Raw genomic sequence first — 21191 nt, 5'->3', positions numbered from 1 at the left:
GCATTTGCTGTCAAAGGTTGTGATCTCAGGGCTGAACTAGATGTGGCCTTAATTGCGTAAATGCAATTAATTTGCAGATTTTTGTTAATGCTATATGAATAGCAGCTGTTGGGAAGCCTAGAGAGGCCTCAGGACCATGGGAAACAGAAATGCAGGTTTAACGTTCTCTCCCTATCACAGTTCCAACAAAAACAGCAACACATCTCTCTGGAGCCGCATCAAAGCAAGCTTCGCTTGAAATGCAAATAGCAGCTTTAGAGGGGCATTTTTTGTTGGGACCATGACAGGAAAAGAGTTAAATTCCCCCACTTCTAAGTTTCCAAGGTTTCTCCAGCTTCTCTGTAATTACAGTTTACATATCAACCAATTAATTTCCTTCATGCAAATTGATATTGCATTTTGTTTGACCCTCATATAGCCTGCTGTACTTTGTTGAAGAAATAGGTTGAGTAGGTGAACATTTAACTGCTTATCAATTCAAATTAATTCAATTTAATTTGAATTTGATTTTTTCCCCCAGTTTGAACATTTAACAGCTAACTAACACTGTGATATAATTCCACATTGCCGTTTACTTCATATACAGCACGTAAGTGGCATGAAACCTACATTATCCTTGGTGCTGTTAAGATAACAAAGGCAATCCAGGTAAATGCGTTTTCGACTGAGCGGCCTTATCTGTCCTGATTGTGCTGGGGTTTCTGCTAAGTGTGACTGTGAACGATAATTGCTATCATGTGTTACCTGAGATTACAGGGTTGCTTTCCAACTAATGACACTAGAAGAACCAGGCCGTTGTTAATATTTAATCAAACTCCTGGCTTAACAATTGGATAAATGAGGTGTGTAATTACATAATTATAAAGAGACACATTCCAGATAAGAACTCTGCTGTTCTTAACACTGAAGGTGAAAACTGGACTAGCCGGCCTTTCTCATATCACTAAAAAAAACCATCATGTGTTCAGGATTTCTCTTATTGCGACAATCCAAGGACCTGGATTTGCATGGTATAAATAATGCTGTTTCCTTTAAAAAACACACACAACAACTCTGGGAAAGGGTGGGTGGGGGATCAGACCAGGTGTTTTGTTGATGTAGCATGTTGTGATCCTTGTTGACTGGGGACATTTCAATATCTAGTTGGAAATGTGTTTTTCTCCAATATTCATGCTTTATGTTATCAGTGCAGTGAAAGATCATCTGTACTCCTTCGGTTTTCCAGCTGCAGATACTCAGGCTAATGAAGGACTGCATTTTCCTGCCTGTATGTTTAAATTAAACATATGCCATTATAGATGATAGATAGATGATAGATAGATAGATAGATAGATAGATAGATAGATAGATAGATAGATAGATATTGTCAGGAACAGTGTTGGTTGATGGGTTGGGGGAAGGCACTACAGGAGTCAGAGATACTATCTATAATAACATCATTATTTCGTTCTTTAGCCATCTAGGCACTGCATTCCTTTGCACATTGCTGGGTCCTGGAAAGACCAGGACATGGCATTGCTTAATGTTCTACCATGCGTGGAGAACATCGCATTAAAGAGAACCAACTTAGCAAGTTGAGCATCAAAATTATTGGCCCTGGGGAATCTCCGTTCAGTGGTGTGAACCTTAAATCATTTGTTTTAATAGAAGTTGAAGTACAGTCTCAGCTCAGAAGTAAGCGGTGGCCCAATATTAGGGTAAGAAAAAGCAATCTAGTAAACAAGGAGGGCCAGTGGCTTAGTGGTAGAGTGCATGCTTTGGATGAAGGAGGGTCTTCCAGGTTCAGTTACCAGCTTTCCCAGTGAAAGAGCCAGTGGATGGAAAGAAACTTGCCTGAGTTCCAAGAAAGTTGCTTCCAGTCAGAGGAGACAACGCTAGACCAGATGGGCAAACAAAATTCATATATTATAAAAGCAATAAAGCAATACTGCCTTTGATTGCTAAGAAGTAACTTTGATGTTAATCAAAAAGGTTGAACACTAATAAGCAACAAAGGAAGTAGAACTGCCCTTTCTGCCATAGTTGAAGCCCACCAATACCCTCAGTGGGGTAAAATAATTATTGCATATTAATTAAATTTGTATCGTGGCATTCTCTCGTGATGGGAGTTGAGTTGGTTCCTATCCGGGTTGTGGGATGTATAGCTAGAGCATTCACGTCCAACATTTCCTGCTTGCTAGAATGGGCACACAGAGGAATGTGGCTCCAAACAGGGAGGACCTCCTGTCATACCTGTTGAGAGCTACCTCCCCCTGAGTGTGACCAGGTAGATGGGCGTGACCCTAGCTGACCAAGTAAAAGAGCTGGGCACACAGCCGTCTTCCTATTTTTAGATCTCTCTCTTTGGACTTCTCTGGCTGTTATCCAGCACATGGCTCATCAATAACAAAGGATGTAAGCCCATGTTGTAAGTTTGAGGCTTAGCTCAGACTTCTCTTCTCTGCACTATAATCTACAAATGAACCTGTAAGAGATGCGGGTGGCGCTGTGGGTTAAACCACAGAGCCTAGGGCTTGCTGATCAGAAGGTTGGCGGTTTGAATCCCCGCGATGGGGTGAGCTCCCATTGCTCGGTCCCTGCTTCTGCCAACCTAGCAGTTTGAAAGCACGTCAAAGTGCAAGTAGATAAATAGGTACCACTCTGGTGGGAAGGTAAACGATGTTTCTGTGTGCTGCTCTGGTTCGCCAGAAGCGGCTTAGTCATGCTGACCACATGACCCAGAAGCTGTACGCCGGCTCCCTGGGCCAGTAAAGCGAGATGAGCACCGCAACCCCAGAGTCGTCCGCGACTGGACCTAATGGTCAGGGGTCCCTTTACCTGTAACTACAACTAAAGCCTGCCTTCAGTTGCTACTGAATGTGAGTTAACTGTGTTGTTATTATTTAAAGAGGAAAATAAAGGGGAAATTACCAGGAAGAATCCAGTCTGCACAAAGGGCTTCCTGGATTGCTTAATTAACAGACTGAAACCAGTCATCAACAGCTTCACTATTTGCTGCAAGGAATGTGCTCTGCTGTATGCTTACTAGTGTGAGTGAGGAGGGATCATATCTAATTACCGGTAATATATCCTCTCCTACCTTCCTAAACATTCCTACACAGGCACCGAGCCAGACCCAGACTCCCATAAGCTAAGCTTCAGCAAAGTTAAATTTTGAATGGTTAGCTGGTGTCCATCTATCTCGGGAGACAATGGAGCGCACCTTTGGTCATTCTGTTGGAAGGTTGCAGTGCCTGCTGTGGCTGTAGAGACCAATGCAGGAGAGACATGTTTTGTTGCAGCAGGGGCAGATGAAGGTGTCCAGTTGTGCTGTTGCTGATGCACCATGGTGTTTCTTCTGTCTTTGCTCCTCCCAGGAGTCATTCCTCCTCTGATCACTTCTTTGGATACATGACATGACTGCCTGTCTCCAGACACTACGGTTGTCTGCAAGAGAATCCCACATGGAAGAGTTGATGTTGCCAGCATTCATGTCACACCTGCAGATATCTTTGTAACGTAGAGTTTGTCTGCCAATTGGCCAGCTCCCCATGTCATTGGGGAAGGTGATATAAAACACATCCATGCAAACAACAGCAACAACATCCATACAACCAGCAGATTGGGGAGCAAAATTTAGCATAGTCAACCTTTTTGTCTATGGGAGCATTCATAAATATGACTCACCACCCTTGGCATCTGTTGAAGTGCTGCATGGAGGAATTCTACTACCTCTGTAGCACTTTGTTCAGATATATGATGGAGAACATTCAAAAACTGAGTTCCCTACCAACAATCTGAAGTGATACAATCCATTTTGCTGTTTCATTTTCATAGTTCTGGCCTTATTTGATGATTTATTTATTTAATCACTCTTTTTTACAATCAGTTTTTCTAAAGGGGCTGACAAGGCAGAGGAGAGGGGATTCAGTGTAAGAAGGCAGCATAAAAACAATAGAAACCCACCTGGTGATATAAGTGGGCATAGTTAGCAATAGCAATAGAAACTTTATTTACCTCAGCCGATGGATATGTGGGCTTTTTGGCCTCCACCGGGACTGGGTCAATAATCTTTCTTCTTGAGGGACTAGGCTAGAGGTCCCCAACCTTTTCGGGCCGAGGAGCACATCTAAGAAACTGTCACCACAAAATACCCATTGCTCAGAAGTTTCCCATCCAAACACAGACAACAGGCAGAACACCTACATACACCCCTCCTAAAAACACAGGCCAAAGGAGAAAAAACAGGCAACAACAACAAAATGGGAGGGCAGATGGCCTCGGCAGACACCAAGCAAGTGTGGAATGTCTGAGGGCACCATGGTACCCTCACTTGAGGACCCCCAAACAAGGATTTAAGCATTACAGTATTTTAGTGCTTCTCAGAGATGTGGATGTGATGGTAACATCAGACATGTGGGTTGGGCGTCCTTTGTGCATTTTATTGTCTGTTACTCCAATTTTAGTTCTTTTGTTCTGAAAACAAAAAAGGAGGGGGGGGGCTTGTGTCTGAATTGCACAAGTTGGATCCCTTTCCCCTATCCTTCTTTGGTAGGTGCCTGTTCTGTACTTCTGCCTCACCTGACCACAAAATATTTATGGCATGAGTGCATAAAATATGCTTTTAATTTAAAAGTGCTGTTTCCCCCACTGAAGATGCAACAATGTGTGTTCCAACAGGTCAGAGTCCACATGCTGCTTCATTAATCCCCATCCAGGGTTGCACGTTATTTGTAGCAATTTAGTCAGCGGAGGTCAATTAGAACTTATGCTGTATAGAAAACCTTGCATAATTTATACCACCCGTGAGAAACAGGCTGCTTTCTTGTGGAAAAATGCACAAATGTGGAAGATGCAAAGCTTCCTGCAGTGTTTCAGGCTGAAGTTGAATCCTTGCTAAGCAAAGGTGCTTTGGATTAATGGGCGTCTGATTCAGGGAGGCAGCCTAAATGCAGTTGCAGTCCCCCTGAAGAACTAGATCTTTAATCTGGGGGGACTCCTAGGTTTTCCCTTATCACTGGAGGCTCAAGTTGCTCCAGTAGCACAGAAAGCCCATTTCCAGATCTTGCTGGTTGTGGCTAGGGATAGCTAGGCACAGTGATCCATACTCTGGTTTAGACTACTTCTTTGGGCACTAGGAAGTGTCTGTGGACAGCGCTGGCTCCCGGCCTCTAGAGTGAGATGAGCGCACAACCCTAGAGTCTGTCATGACTGGCCCGTACGGGCAGGGGTACCTTTACCTTTACCTTGGGCTCTAGGTAGGACCGCCCTTGAAGTTTGGAGATTTCAGCTGGTGGAAAATGGAGTTGCTTTTGCTCGATCTGACAGCGAGAGACCCTATATCACCAGTATGCAAAGACGCCCTCCCATCAGATGTCAAAGCGATAAACAACTACCTGACATTCAGAAGACATCTTAAGGCAGTCCTGTTCAGGGAAGTTTTTAATGTGTGATATTTTAGTGTATTTTTGGTTTCTATGGAAGCCGCCCAGAGTGGCTGGGGAAACCCAGCCAGATGGGCGGGGTACAAATAAATTATTATTATTATTATTATTATTATTATTATTATTATTATTATTATTATTATTAATCTGTATCAACTCTGAGCCTGAGTCATGGTTTTGGTTCTGACTTATGAAGCCCTGAACATCTTAAGGCCCCATTACCTGAAGGAGTGCCTCTCCCCATACCATTTTGCCTGTGATGTGAGACCTTCCGAGGCTTCATCACTGAGTGAAACGCAGGGGCCTGTGACCCACTGAAAGGCCTTTTCAGCAATAGCACCCCTATTATGGAATTCACTCCCTCCCCACCAGAGGTCCAGGTGCATACTTTTGGGCACTAGCTAAATACTTGTCTTTTTTAGCAGGGCTTTGAATGCTGAGCTCTGGCCTGTATCGTAATATGTGCCCAAATAGATGAAGCTTATTTACTGTGTTGAATTGCTTCATTTGGTTTTGTTTTTGTTTCTACTTATTTTTCATTGCTGTAAACTGCCCTTGGGCCTTTTGACAAAGGGGGCAGGATATAAGTTCTAAAAAGAAAACAAAAGAAAAATATAGCACAAAAAAAGACGATAAAATAATTTGATTTAGTCCAAAGTAACAGTAAAGGATTTACAGCATGCTAGAACATTGAGAGAGACAGATTAAAATCCCTTTTTACTCTCCAAGCCTGCTGGGTGGTCTATCGCTCAGCCTAACCTTCCCCTTACAGGTGGGGCCAGACAGGGATCTCAAAGCACTTTGGAATGTACTTTAGAAATTATTCATAATAATTTTAAAATGCATCCTAGCCATCCATGCTTATTATGCTCTTTGCTTGCCATGTTCATTATAAATACAGGTGATTAGAGTGTCTGCTGAGGATAAATAAGTTGTCAGTTTTGCTTAAAGAAAAATAGGTGCTTTCCTGGAGATGTCCTGGCTGAGGTTTGAAATATGAAATTGACCTGAGTGATGAACACAAATGAACTTAGGTGCCCCTCACTCACTAAACCAGGGGTGGGGAACCTCTGGCTCAAGGCTCATATGCGACCCCCAGGCCTTTCTGTTTGCCCCTTAGGTCTTCGTCCTGGCTTTTGACACTTGAGATGTATGTTTTTAGGGCATGATTGCAAGTTGTTTTATACTGTTTCTTGCATTGTGTTCTAGTTGTTGAGAGTTTAGGATGAAGGACATAATAAATTCTTCCCCCAGTTGCTCCTGTGGTGGCCATTGCTGGACTAGACCATGCATCCATTCACTAAGATGGTTGGGCAATTGCTCCTTCAGACATTGCATTTTGAATGCATTCCCATTAAATGTTTAATACGTGCATTCAACTAACACATGTTTCCAGTCACAAAAGGTGTGTGGTCCAGAAAGCTATGATTGGCTATGGCTTCCTGTTTTGTGTAGGAGCATGTAATGTATGCAACGCCCCTAAGTGGTTTAGGATTGCAATCTTCTAATCTCCCTCTCTGTGTTCCTTCCCAAGTGCAGACCTGTGCTTGCCTCACTTGGCAGCACAGAGGCAAATGTTTGCCAGACATCTGTTGCACATTCAACTGCAGTCGGATTTCTAATCTACAAGTTAGTTCTTCCAGGTCCCTTTTGTCATAAATTATATACCTCATCCCCTCTTCAATTTAGTAAGTCCTCAAAGAAGGATCACATCTGAATAAACTTCACTTCAAAGCTAATGATTTAGCCCTGCTTATTAAAATGTAGATCTGTTAAGAGGATGTTCCTAATCAGGTAGAGTAATGAAGGAGTCTTTTATAGGCTTGATGGCATTGAAGTCTGGATTTTTGCAATGTTCCATTTTCTGGTCAACAAAAATGACAGGCAATTAAAGCCAAAGAACTTGTATGCCTGAAGAGTGAGCGAAAATGAGAGATGAACCGGTGTCTGGCCAGAGATTAAAATGAAAAGCAGGACTTTATTTAACTATAAACTGACAGGTGAAACAGCCCAGGAGGAAGCGCTAGGAGTGATTTGGGGACACAGTTCTTGAATTGCAAATTTTAATTTCCCTCCGTGCTAGAATGGGAATGGGAGTTACGCAATCGTCCCTTAATATCCTTCCCAGCTGTGGAGAACAATCACATCTGGCAGAGAACATCGCAGTGGAATTATATTACGGCTGCACGGTTACTAAATGCTAAACTGCAAATATATGTTCAACTAACTTAACTGGAGAAGAGGAATAGATCTAATGTGTCATGTGGAAATGAACTAGCTGGAGAGGAGAATGAGGGAGGAAAAGAGTCAATTACTGAGATAAAAGAGAGAGAAGTTTTACAATTTTCTTGCCTTAAGAGCCTCAACTACTTGAAGCGAACAGAGTTAAAGTTAATATCCATGGATTGCTGCTGCATCATTAGATATGGGGAAGGACTGTAGCTCAATGGCGGAGCACTTGCTTTGCATGCAGAAGGTACAAACTTCAATCACCCTTGCCTCTGCACAGGGCTGGTCAAAGACTCCTTGTCTGAAACCTTGGAGAGCCAGTTGATAAGTGATACTGTTTCCAACGGTAGTCAACCAAAGCCTCTGCTAAACCAGTAAGCCAGGAGTGAAGATAGCAGCACTCTCCCATTATTTATACCCCACATTTAATATTTATTGAGGTTGAATCCTGACAAGACAGAAGTACTGTTTTGGGGGGATACAGGGTGGGCTGGTGTGGAGGACTCCCTGGTCCTGAATGGGGTAACTGTGCCCCTGAAGGACCAGGTGCACAGCCTGGGAGTCATTTTGGACTCACACCTGTCCATGGAGGTGCAGGTCAATTCTGTGTCCAGGGCAGCTGTCTACCAGCTCCATGTGGTACGCAGGCTGAGACCCTACCTGCCTGTGGATTGTCCTGCCAGAGTGGTGCATGCTCTGGCTATCTCCCGCTTGGACTACTGCAATGAGCTCTACATGGGGCTTCCTTTGAAGGTGACCCAGAAACCACAACTAATCCAGAATGTGGCAGCTAGACTGGTGACTGGGAGTGGCCACTGAGACCACATAACACTGGTCTTGAAAGACCTACATTGGCTCCCAGTACATTTCTGAGCACAATTCAAAGTGTTGGTGCTGACCTTTAAAGCCCTAAATGGCCTCTGCCCAGTATACCTGAAGGAGCGTCTCCACCCCCATCGTTCAACCCAGACACTGAGGTCCAGCGCCGAGGGCCTTCTGGCGGTTCCCTCACTGCGAGAAGTGAGGTTACAGGGAACCAGGCAGAGGGCCTTCTCAGCAGTGGTGCCCGCCTTGTGGAAGGCCCTCCCATCAGATGTCAAAGAATTAAACAACTACCTCATGTTCAGAAGACATCTGAAGGCAGCTCCGTTTAGGGGAGTTTTTAATGACTGATGTTTCAATGTATTTTTAATATTTTGTTGGAAGCCGCCCAGAGTGGCTGGGAAAACCCAGCCAGATGGGTGGCGTATAAATAATAAATTATCATCATCATCATCATCATTATTTATAGATATACTGCTCTTGAGCATGGGGTTTCATTAAGCTATCATGGCTCACTAGCGTGGAGAGATGAAGTCTCCATGACTGGCTGTCATCCAGTTTAACATCCATCTCAGCCAGTGGCTTTCACAGCTTGTGGCAGCAAAATTCATGTTAGTAACCTGGGAAGTTCTGGAGGCCCGTGGCTCCCCCCCCCCCCCAGAATACATACTATGTGTTTGGAACAAAGCATTACAGTCAGTAAATGGTTGTGGCATACTGCCCTGGTTTCTTCTCATTTTGAGAGCGAGACCTAGTGTGAGTCAGTTGACAGTAGTGAGTAATAGGCCACAGCTGGGAGATTTCAAGACAGTTGTGCTAGCCAGTTTGAAGGTAACCATTTTTAAAGCTGGAAAATAAGACTCTTGGGGAGCACGCCAAGAGAAGGCTGGTCATGTGAGCTTGGCGAGGCCCTGGGAACACTCACGAGGAACCAGAAGTTGGACAAAACTTTCCTCAGTCAGTCTTCTAGGGATGGATGTTAAGAAATAGGTTGATGAATTGTCTTGAAATGACTGAAGTGATCGTTCTAGCTGTGACTTCAGCTTAACAAAAACTCTGCTACCTTCAAACTCTTCCTTAAAATAATAATAATATACTAATGATTATTTGAAAAGTGTCAAAAGAAGGCCACATATAGGATACATTAAACAACAACAGCTTTAATACAAAATGGTTTATGGAGAGAACACCATGCAGCAGGTTGCTGCTTGCAAAAGAGGCCACATCTGCACTATATATTTAAAGCAGTATTATATCATGGCTTCCCCCAAAGGATCATGGGAGCTGTAGTTTCTCAATGGTGCTGAGAGTTATTAGGACACCTTTATTCTCCTCACAGAGCTACAATTTCTAGACTGGTTTAAGAATCAACCCCTCTTTCCAGGTGAATGGAGAAGAAAGTGTTTGTGGTTTTGTTTAAAAAAGCTCAACAATTTTGGGGTGCCCTGGTTTTTACTTTTTGATACATCTCCATTGCCAGTGCCTCCCACATCTATTTTCAAATGCACAAACTACAGGGTTACAGAATCAATATACAATGAGTTTTTATTTTTGGAATGAAGCCACTCTCTCAAGAAGTACATCTCAGAGACAAGTAATATGCAGAAATGAAGACTGTGTGTGCACTATGTAGAAAATGCATGTGGCCAAACTCCATTGGTTCTGGAATAAAATATGTAAAGCGGGTCTGTTACTACTCACTTCCTTGGCACAGACAAAGTTTGTGTACAGAAAGTGAAGAAAGAGGAAAAGGTGTACAGTGGCAAGGGACTCATCGGTGTTAAATTCCATTGCCAGTTATGTGATTCAAAAAAGACTGTAAGCAACATATGGACAGTTACATAAAATGCAAAGCCTACTGAGAAAAGAGAGGCTGCAGTTCTGACAATGGCCTTTTCTAAACGGCATATTCTGAAACAAAGCTGCTATTTCATGGTATTTCAGACTGAGGAGTTAATCGTGCCAGAGTTCAGGCAGCCAGAAATCTGTCAGACTCAATCCCAGTGCAACCCAACATTCTTTCCAATCCCCTTACTTTGTATTGTTCCGGAATTTTCCAGCAAAGCACAAGTCAACTAGCTGGGTCTTAAAACGGAGCAGTTCATCTTAACTGCAGCTGACATTTGCATTCTGAAGAGGAATCCTGCTTTCACGCTCTGTTATCCTCCATTTGGTTGAAAGGGCCTGCACTGTGCTCTTCCAAAATAAATTCTAAAAGTTACCGAATCAAGTGCAATAAATGTAAAATGAACATATGGAAACACTTAAGGTATATTGACATGAGGAGAAAAGCGTTGAGTCGTTTCTCTGGGTTCAGCTTCAGATGGCCGCTTGGTGAGAGGAGGATACGTTTTTATCAGCTTTAGACTGGTGGTCTCCTTTAGAATTGTGAACTGTTGTAACATTTCTTATCAATCAATCCAGAAAACATTTCCTTCTGACTTGGGGGTGGGTGGGGGTGGGGCTTGGTGGGATGGTAGGAAAATCACTTCTGATTCCTTTAAAAACAGCAACAGTGGAACAATCTCATTTTGACAGAACCTTGTCATTCAGCAATTTCACTCTGAAAGCAGTTATCTGAGATACCTCAGGTCAGGCATGAGTAACTGGTGGCTAGACAGATCCTGGCGCTCCAATGGGTCTTTTATTGATCGCCAACCCAGCGGAGGTGTGGATAAAAAGAATATATGGGCACTGTTCTGAAATTGCTGGAAACTATGGGCGGTGTGTGTGCTCTTGTGCTTGGGTCCTTCTCGTGGGTTTCCCACAGGCATCTGGGTGACCGCTGTGAGAACAGGATGCTGGACTAGATGGGTCACTGGCCTGATCCAGCAGGCTCTTCTTGTGTTCTTATTTAAAGCAGGGCTGGTGACCCTCTGACCCTCCAGAGGTTTTTGAACTACATCACTGACCATACTCACTGGGGCTGATGGGAGTTGAAGTTCAACAACACCTGCAGGACTGCAGGCTCACCAGCCCTGATTTAAAAGTAAAATGCTATTAATAATAATAATAATAATAATTTTTATTTGTATCCCGCCCTCCCCAGCCGAAGCCGGGCTCAGGGCGGCTAACAACAATCAAAACAATCAAACAATCAGATAATTGCACATTCTAAAAATATTTCATTATAAAAATCAATTGAAATCAAATTAATGGCAACTGATTAAGCAAGATGCTGTGCAGGTTGCCAGAGGAGGGAGTCAGGCTGTGCCCTGACCAAAGGCCTGGTGGAACAACTCTGTCTTGCAGGCCTTGCGGAAAGATGTCAGGTCCCGCAGGGCCCTAGTCTCTTGTGACAGAGCGTTCCACCAGATTGGAGCCGCAGCCGAGAAGGCCCTGGCTCTAGTTGAGGCCAGCCTAACCTCTCTGAGGCCTGGGACCTTGAGGGTGTTATTATTTGCAGACCATAGGTTTCTCTGTGGGGCATACCAGGAGAGGCGGTCCCGTAGGTACGAGGGTCCTAGGCCGTATAGGGCTTTAAAGGTCATATAGGGCTCTATTCATATTGTTTAAGCGCTTTCCTGGCTGAGGATCCTGCAAGAATGAATCTTACGTTTGGAGTCGTTTTATTTCATGCATCTTCTATATCTCAGCAATTTCAAACTTCCTGCTTTCTTTTAGTACAAAATTGTGAGAAGTGCTTTAAGAAACCCACTACGTTCTCCTTTTTTTCCCCCAGAGGAAATCCTTTGGGGAGACTAATGTTGCTTATTGGATTGTTTTACATTATAGCTCCAGTACAGACATACCTCCATGCATCTTAAAAATGAATTTTGATGTGCTTAGACCTTTGTTACAACAACAACCCCCAGAAAAGGTTGCGGGTAATTAAGTTCCAGTCTGCAAATTCAACCTCTAGGTGGGACCAGATCAGTTTGTATCCGAATCCACAAATGTTGGATTCCACTAGCATCCATAGTCTGGGGTTTATAGAATCATAGAGTTGGAAGGTTCAGCACTAAACTGCAATATTTTGATGACTGGAGCTCTGAAACACAACACCTAATTGGAACGCATGACTATCTGTGTGACAGCTGTTTCTTAGTGGGGTTCAGAAGGGGCTCCTGGCTGTTGTGTCTTATGATCCTTATCCCAATGGTTTTTCTACTTCAAAACAGTGTAGGAGGGAAACGGAAACCTGGTGGGAAAGAGAGCAGGTTGAGCTATGCTGAAAGCTCAGTAAAAACCCTTGTTTGAAGCGATTAATTTGGTGACCTCTGGCCATAAGGCAGACCTCCAATTTGCAAAGCAGAGGACTAAATGAAGGGGTGGGGGAAGGATGGAAGCAATCTATTCATGAGAGAATGGTTGAATAGAAAACGTTTTGCTCTCGTCTCTCCACCCATACTGCTTGCTTGTAGAATAAACAGGATTATTACTTACATTGGTAGTTGAAATCAAGCATTTGCTTCTGGTCCAATAAAAATAGACATAGGCCTTAGCCCTGTCCCATCTCCACCCCTCCTCGGCTGCTACTTTATCTATTAGAAAGGTACTTGACAAAGCATTGTAAAGATAATACTGAAATCAGACAGTGGCATTTCCTTATGGGTACTGGTCTCAGAAGTTGTAATATGCTTGTGATGTGAAATAGATAGGAGGCTGCTCGGGGGTTGCAGCATCCTCTGCTTGAATTGCCCTATAAAAATCTCTTTGCAAATGATAATCTACCATCTATAGTTATAAGCCTTTAAGCTGCTTATTCTGTTTTTGTGGGCTGGTGTTGTTTTCTTTAGCCTAAATATGCAACCAACTGGCAACAAATTCGCACCAAGGAGTCGCGTAATAAAATCTCAAATTAACTCCACAGGAATAAATCTTAAAAGGCCGCAGAGGATCCTGACATTTGTTTCAGATAGTAAAACCATAAAGCTTGTTTGCTTGCAAACCAACGGTCTTGTTTTCAGCAAAGCCTTTGGCGTCTTTAAACTGGCAACATAAGAAATGGCTTCAAAACTATGTTTGGCTATTGATGAAAATGATGAGAGTGACATTTTCACATTTTGCTTTCCATTGTTGCATTATTATAGTTTATAACTATATGTATTTATATATGGCATTTCTGTGCCACCCCATAACATAAAGTTCTCTGGCTGGCTTACAATATTTTTTTTTTTAAGAAAGAAATGCAAACTAAAGCATAAAACCAATTAAGAAAAAAGGGACACGGGTGGCGCTGTGGGTTAGGTGGTTTGAATCCCCACGACGGGGTGATCTCCCATTGCTCAATCCCTGCTCCTGCCAACCTAGCAGTTCGAAAGCACGTCAAAACGCAAGTAGATAAATAGGTACCGCTCTGGCAGGAAGGTAAATGGCATTTCTGTGTGCTGCTCTGGTTCGCCAGAAGCGGCTTAGTCATGCTGGCCACATGACCTGGAAGCTGTACGCCGGCTCCCTTGGCCAATAAAGCGAGATAAGCGCTGCAACCCCAAAGTCGGCCATGACTGGACTTATTGGTCAGGGGTCCCTTTACCTTTAATTAAGAAAACAAAGGGGGTGACATGAATGCAACAAGTGGCCCAGATTTCCTAAGTTGTTCACAAACCTGGGTGAACACAGAAGCCTTCACCTGGCATTGCAAAGCCTACACGGATGGCACTAGGTGAGATTCCCTCACTTCGTAACTTAGGTGCCACTGCTGAAAAGGTGAGGGGATCCAGAGCAGGACCTCGAAAGCGGCTCTTAAGGTTGGAATAATGGGAGGAGTCAGTCTTTCAGGTAGTCTGGCCAAAGCTATTCAAGGCTTTAAGGTTTAAAATCAGTCCTTTAACCCAGAAATGGACTGGAGTCACTTGATGACCTGTTGATTGAGTGTGCATACTGGTTGGTTTGCACAAGGTTTGTAAGGAGGTTTTATAATGCTGGGTAGCTGCTTCTTGCTTGTGTTGGACGGAGGACAGAGAGAGATGTGTGAGCAAATTTGTTGCTCCACATACTTCCTTTTTCTGACACCACCCAGTACTGCCGTGTGGTTCCTGCAGAAGGCGGAGAAAGATTCCCCACCCCTGTTATAAATACATAAGATGCACAAACAAAGGGGTAAGGAGCAGCAATAGATATTGTCATTTTATCAACTTTATAAAAGTAAATCATAATTGGTGAGACATGCCAGTAAATGTACCATTCAGATCTCATACTTGGCAAAGAGGGCATTGGATTTAATGTGTCTTGTTCCCAGTTAAGGGAGCATACCACTGTAACCTTAATATTTTGTCATTTTGTAAACATTAGGAGAAAAATAAGATTTGAACTCATGTAGATATAAACATGTCTACCTTGGGTTATTGATCGTAAAACTTCCTCTTCTAGTTAATCTGAAATTAGTGTGGGATAAACATATAGCTTTATAAATGGGAGGACTGTTTTTATAGGCTTACATTTATATAGTGGAGCTGAAATTCACCTGGACACAGTCCAGCTAGAGCCAAACCCTTTTTCACGCTCCGTTGAATTCAGCAGGAGGCATTTAGTGCATGCTTAATTTTCCATTAAAATCAAAAAGATTTACTGTGCAACTTTACCCAGAAGTAAGCCCATTTAATGTGCTTGCTCTCAGGTAAATGTGCCTAGGCTTGCAGCTGTTAAGTGTGCTTAGCTTTGCTGGGTCATGCTTATTATTAATTTTTTTAAAACCCAGTGCATGATTTGTGAAAGTAGCAAATGGAGACTAAAGAGATGGAGCCCTGGTGTCACATGACACACCACCATCCACATATGGCAAGTGCAGATTAAAGCTGAGACAGACAGCTACAAGTGGGAATTAAGTGCAGTGCTAACACAGACTCTGTAACAGGTTCTTAGCAGCAGGAAAGACTTATGTCAAACCTCTAATGTACAAGGATGTTAATGGAAACAAAACACTGTAACAATGTTGATTTATTGGGTCAGGCACATCAAGACTTTAATAAGCGAATCTTTGACACAATCCCGTATAATGGCTATCTGGGCCTCTTCCAATGTATCATGTCACTCTGGTTTGGCCTGCTTTCACAGTTATTGTGGCTGCGATCCAGTGCTTGATGCTTGGTTTTCAAAACAAAGATGTGGGGTGTATATGTGTGCGTGTGTGCGCCTGCTAGTGTTCATTTCTTCATGTTGAACTCGGTGATCTGGTGGACTGGCTGCTGAATTTTCAATTCAAGTTTCCCAGCAATGTGTTGGGCTTTAGCAGAGTTGTCTACCCAAATACTCCTGTAGGAAAGCAGTGCTTTGAAAGGATTCAGTAGTAGTAGTAATAGTAGTAGTAGTAGCAATTGTGCCCCACCCATCTGATTGGGTTGCCCCAGCCACTACTTTGTAAATACATGCATACAAGTCATAAACGAAAAGTAAAAAGCTGTTGCCTCCATAGGTGATGTTCTTACATAAACCAAAAACCCTTTAAAAGCCTATTGTTTGATATCGTGGTGGAAGGGACATATTGGTGATCACCAGGCCCCTCATAAATAACAGCATAGTTTTCTAGTATCCTATTTAATGAATTTTTTTTTTTAGCTTTCTTGGAAGTGAAGTCCTCAATCAAATCACTGTAATCCAAACCTCTCCCAATTTTATGTTCATCTGAAATCAGTGCTAATCCTACTAAGCGTTCTTGCAACATAGAAGAGGACAGGTTTTTTTGTGTGTGTTTTTTTGTTTATCAGGTTCAGCTTTGAAAATGACCTCTCACCAGACGGTACAGTGGGAATAATGTCATGTACTACACAGTTACAGGTACAGTGGAAATAATGTCATGTACTACACATAAATTGGGGGTAAATATCTTGAAATTTACACATGAATAAACTGAAGGGCTGGCAAAGCTCTGCACTGATTATATAAGCTAAACAAGAAACAAAAAAAAGATTGATCTCACTTTCTTTTGTTGCAGTTTCATTTTTATGACACCCCTCGCCCCCGTTCCTTGTAGAGCTAAATTTCTCTAAAAATTGCTCTAAAAAAGGAACTGCAACAAGGGTAAAAGTATTATAATACATTCATTATTATCAGTCTGCAAGTGAGGCAGTGAATGTGCTGGACCATTGTCTTGCCTTGGTAATGGATGGGATGAGAGCCAACAAACGGAAGCTCAATCCAGATACGACTGAGGCACTGTTAGTTGGCAGTTCCCTAGACTGGATGAGAGGTTGCCTGCTCTTGATGGTGTTATGCTCCCTCTGAAGAAGCAGGTACATAGCTCGGGGGCACTTCTGCATCCTTGCTGTCACTTGAGGCTCATGTGACCTCAGTGGCATGGAATGCCTTCCTTCTTCTTTGGCTGGTGGCCCAGCTGTGTCCCCATCTGGACAGGGATAGTCTAATGTCTGTCTTCTATGGTTTGGTAACTTCAGGGCTAGATTACTGCAACATGGGGCTGCCTATGAAGACAGTTCAGAAAATTCAGCTGGTATAGAATTTGGTGGCCAGGTTGCTCACCAGACCAAGATGGTTTGAACATATTACACCAATCCTAGCCTGACTGCACTGGCTGCCAGTTAGCTTCTGGTTTTGACCTATAAAGCCTTAAATGGCTCAGGATTGCAATACCTCAAGGTCCACCTCTCTCCATATGAACCTTAGACCCTGAGATCATCATCTGAGGCCCTTCTTCACATGCCTATATGAGAGTTCTGGAGGGCAGCAACACGAGAATGGGCCTTTTCTGCTGTGACTCCCTGCTCCCCAGGGAGTTTTGACTGGTGCCTTCATTATACATCTTTAGGCACCTTCATTATACATATTTAGATCATGGCCACTGGTCCCATCACCTCCTGGCAAATAGAAGGGGAAGAAATGGAGGCAGTGAGAGATTTTACTTCTTGTGGTCCATGATCACTGCAGATGGTGACAGCAGTCACAAAATTAAAAGATGCCTGCTCCTTGGGAGAAAGGCGATGGCAAACCTAGAGAGCATCTTAAAAAGCAGAGACATCACCTTGCCAACAAAGGTCCGTATAGTTAAAGCTATGGTTTTCCCAGTAGTGATGTATGCAAGTGAGAGCTGCACCATAAAGAAGGCTGATCGCCAAAGAATTGATGCTTTTGAATTATGGTGCTGGAGGAGATTCTTGAGAGTCCCATGGACTGCAAGAAGATCAACCTCTCCAATCTTAAGGAAATCAGCCCTGAGTGCTCACTGGAAGGGCAGATTGTGAAGCTGAGGCTCCAATACTTTGGCCACCTCATGAGAAGAGAAGACTCCCTGGAAAAGACCCTGATGTTGGGAAAGATGGAGGGCACAAGAAGAAGGGGGCGACAGAGGATGAGATGGTTGGACAGTGTTCTCGAAGCTACCAACATGAGTTTGACCAAACTGCGGGATGCAATGGAAGACAGGGGTGCCTGGTGTGCTCTGGTCCATGGGGTCATGAAGAGTCGGACACGACTAAACAACAACAACCCTTTAAAGTGTGTATTTGTGTGTGTGGAGGTGGAGGGGGTGTTATTGGTTTGTGGGGTTTTTTTGCTCTTGTTTTTATTGTGTCTTTTGTGTTGCCCTGAGATATATGGATAAAGGGCAATATAATAAATAAAATAAAGGAAAATAAAATAATAATAATCAGCAACTCTGTTGAATCAATATCTCCCTCAAGCTGCTAAGACATATAGTTGGAGCCCTTTTCAAGGTCATCATCTCCCATATTATCTGAAGATTAAACATCACATATGAATCCATACTTCTCATTAAACTGCACCATTTGATTAAATCTGTCATCTAGGTGAGCAATTGTTTCATCCACTATAACATTGGAGAACTTTATGCAAAATTTGACTTTTGGATCAAGAATGGGGTCAATTCACCTTTCTTACATGCTGCGCTGGGAATGCCACCTCACTGGAACCATCAAATGTTGCAGCAATTTTTTTCAGAAGCTTCTACTGCTTTTTGAAACCCATGGTCTCAATACTCAGTTCATATAATCATGAATACCTTTCAACAGTGTCAATGCAACATCTTGCTACGTATCTCAATTTTGCATCACCTTGCTTACTCACTTGTGACAGGATGCCATACCAGATAACTGTACTAAGAGGACATGTGAAAGATTGAAGCTCAGACAAAAGACCATTGGCTTCAGCGCAAGTTACACTGTCAAGGGCAGGGGCTTTCAATAATTTAATAATGGCTTTATAAATTTGAGAAGCCTTGAAGCAAACGACTTCTACACCAGTAATGCAACTCTCCCAATGAGTTTCAGGTGGCATTTTCAAAGCACATCTTAGAAATGGTGTCAGTATTTTCCATCTTTTGTTGAGGATGCAAAGAGACGATAAATTCTGTCTAAATTTTAAAAAGAAAAGAGTTGAAGCTATATTGCCTCACATAGAACTAGGTTTGAGCTGTGACATCCACGGGGAATGTAAATAGTGTTAGGGTTGTGTGATGGGACGATGAGCTGCTTGTGCGTAAAATGCAAGTCCCTCAGAGTTTGATCAGGCTTTCAAACCTCTGCCTGTGACGGAGCCCCTCCAGCATGGCTGCGTCAATCACTAGTAGTATCCGAAAGTGGCTGCTTTCGGAAACGTTTCCAACATAAAAGCTCCTTAACGGAAACACGTCGTCTGGCCTCTCGGCGTGACAGTTTCCGTCGAGGTGTGGGTGTCCCTATAGGAGGTCCTGAGACCTCCCCACTGGTTTCGCTTGAAGCGTCTCTGAGCCATCCCTCCGACTCACTTTCCCTTGGAGTTCTTGCTCGCCCTCTACTGGTTCCCTCTTCCGCTGCTACTGCTCTCTCACCCTCAGTGAGCCTTTGCGCCTCCGGCGCTTTAGATGTCAGTTCCCTGACATCCACCTCCCCTCCAGGGCCCCCTTCACCCCCTCCCGTCTCCTCTCCTACTGGCGGTGAGGAGGTAAAACCCTTGAAAGAACCTCCCTCATCTTCCGACGTCGCGAACACTTCCTTCCACTTGTTGCTGTTCCTACTCTCTAGGTACTCTTCGTCATCAGAGTCCACTCCCTCTTCCAACTCCGACTCCGCGAACCCTTCCATTTCCTCTTCCTCATCGGTGGTGCCGAAATACTCCCTCCTAAACCTTGCTATCGGCTGAGGTTTCCTCGGGAACCTTTGATGGAACGTTTCTGTTAAAACCTCGTCATTGACTTCCTGCGCACTTACCCAGGTGTTTTCTGACTCCGGTTCCCCTTCCCACGCCACTAAATACTCCACCTGATTTCCCTTCCACCTGGAATCGAGGATTTCCGCTACATGGTTGCGGCGTTCCCTCTCTTCCAAGGCTGGTCCCCTGACGTGCTCCCCTTCACCTCCTCCCCTGTATGGTGACAGTAACGACCTGTGGAACACTGGGTGCAATTTCATGTGATTGGGTAATCGGAGTTTGAAAGCTACCGGGTTGACCTGCTGAATCACCTCAAAGGGTCCCAATCTTCTGGGCCTCAGTTTCTTACAACCCCCTTTGAACGGCAACCCTTGGGTTGACAACCACACTTGATCCCCCACCCTTATGGTTTCACCTTCCCTTCTGTTCTTGTCTGCCTGCTTCTTATATTGTGCCTTAGCCCTTTCTAAGTTGAGCTGGAGCTGCTGATGGATGGCTTCCATCTCTTCTACAAAATGTTCAGCCGCTGGGACGCTCCATCTCTCCCCTCCTTCCCCTGGAAATGCCCTGGGGTGACACCCGTAATTAGCCAAAAAGGGACTCATCCCTGTGGACACATTCTCCGCATTATTGTAGGCAAATTCTGCCAACGCCAACTTTTCGACCCAATCGTTCTCTCTGTCATTGACATAACACCTAAGATATTGTTGAAGAATGCCATTTGCCCTTTCCGCCTGCCCGTTGGTTTCAGGGTGCCGGGCAGTTGAAAAATTGACTTCCACGTGTAACAAGCTCATGAGCTTCCTCCAGAACCTGGAAGTAAATTGTTTGCCTCGATCTGAGATCACCCTCGAGGGAGCCCCGTGCAACCTAAAGATATGTTCCACAAACAACTTCGCCGTTTCTTCCGCTGTGACTGCATGTGAGCATGCTACAAAGTGGCACATCTTAGTTAACAGGTCTACTACTACCATGATGGCTGTTTTCCCCTTGGACCTTGGCAGATCCGTCATAAAATCTATTGATATCGCTTCCCAAGGCCGTTCTGGTGTGGGTAAAGGTTCTAATAACCCTGCCGGCGCCCTTCTTTCCCCTTTGGCTCGCTGACATTGGTCACACCCTCTTACATACTCCCTTACATCTTCCCTCACCTTAGGCCACCAAAATTCCCTGGTAACCAACCACATGGTCTTGTGTTGCCCAAAATGTCCCGCCGTGGGGCTATCATGCAACTGCTTGAGTACTCTCCCCCTCAATTCACCTTCGGGTATATACAGTGCCCCTTTGTAATACAATGCCCCATTTCTTTCCTCAAAACCTCCGGGGCTCTCGCCCTCCCCCCTGAGACCTCTGAGCTTATCCTGGGCATATTCATCATTTTCCGTTTCCTCCACCAGTTCTCGTTGCCCCACCATCGCCGCCCCACACACCCAGCGGTCCTCCGGGATGACATGTCTCTCTTCGATCACCCCCTCCCCTTCCCAATATTCTGGTTTGCGTGAGAGCGCGTCCGCCCTGACGTTTTCTGGGCCTGGCACATAACAAATCTCAAAGTTAAATTTGGAGAATTCCTGTGCCCATCTCACTTGTCGTTGGTTGAGCACTCGAGCTGTTCTCCAATACTCTAAATTTTTGTGGTCGGTGCACACTTGCACCTTGTGTTGTGCCCCAATTAAT

At 44.0% G+C, this 21191-nt stretch overlaps 1 protein-coding gene across 1 annotated transcript in view; it reads left to right on the top strand.

The window, feature by feature from the left end:
- Nucleotides 1-1532: 1532 nt before the first annotated feature.
- The window catches only part of LOC309380857 (uncharacterized protein), a gene marked incomplete at its 5' end in the record, with an annotated part of 68017 nt that continues 48358 nt past the window's right edge, over nucleotides 1533-21191 (top strand). The window contains 2 exons of the mRNA XM_081930951.1: nucleotides 1533-1697; nucleotides 2181-2266. Coding sequence (XP_081787077.1) covers nucleotides 1533-1697; nucleotides 2181-2266 — 251 coding nt within the window. The remainder of the gene's footprint in view (nucleotides 1698-2180; nucleotides 2267-21191) is intronic.

The sequence above is a fragment of the Podarcis melisellensis genome (assembly GCF_964234715.1).
Source record: "Podarcis melisellensis genome assembly, chromosome: 12".
Classification (NCBI taxonomy): Eukaryota; Metazoa; Chordata; class Lepidosauria; order Squamata; family Lacertidae; genus Podarcis; species Podarcis melisellensis.
The sequence above is the reverse complement of the archived record's forward strand: the minus strand, read 5'-3'. Positions and strand labels throughout refer to the sequence as shown.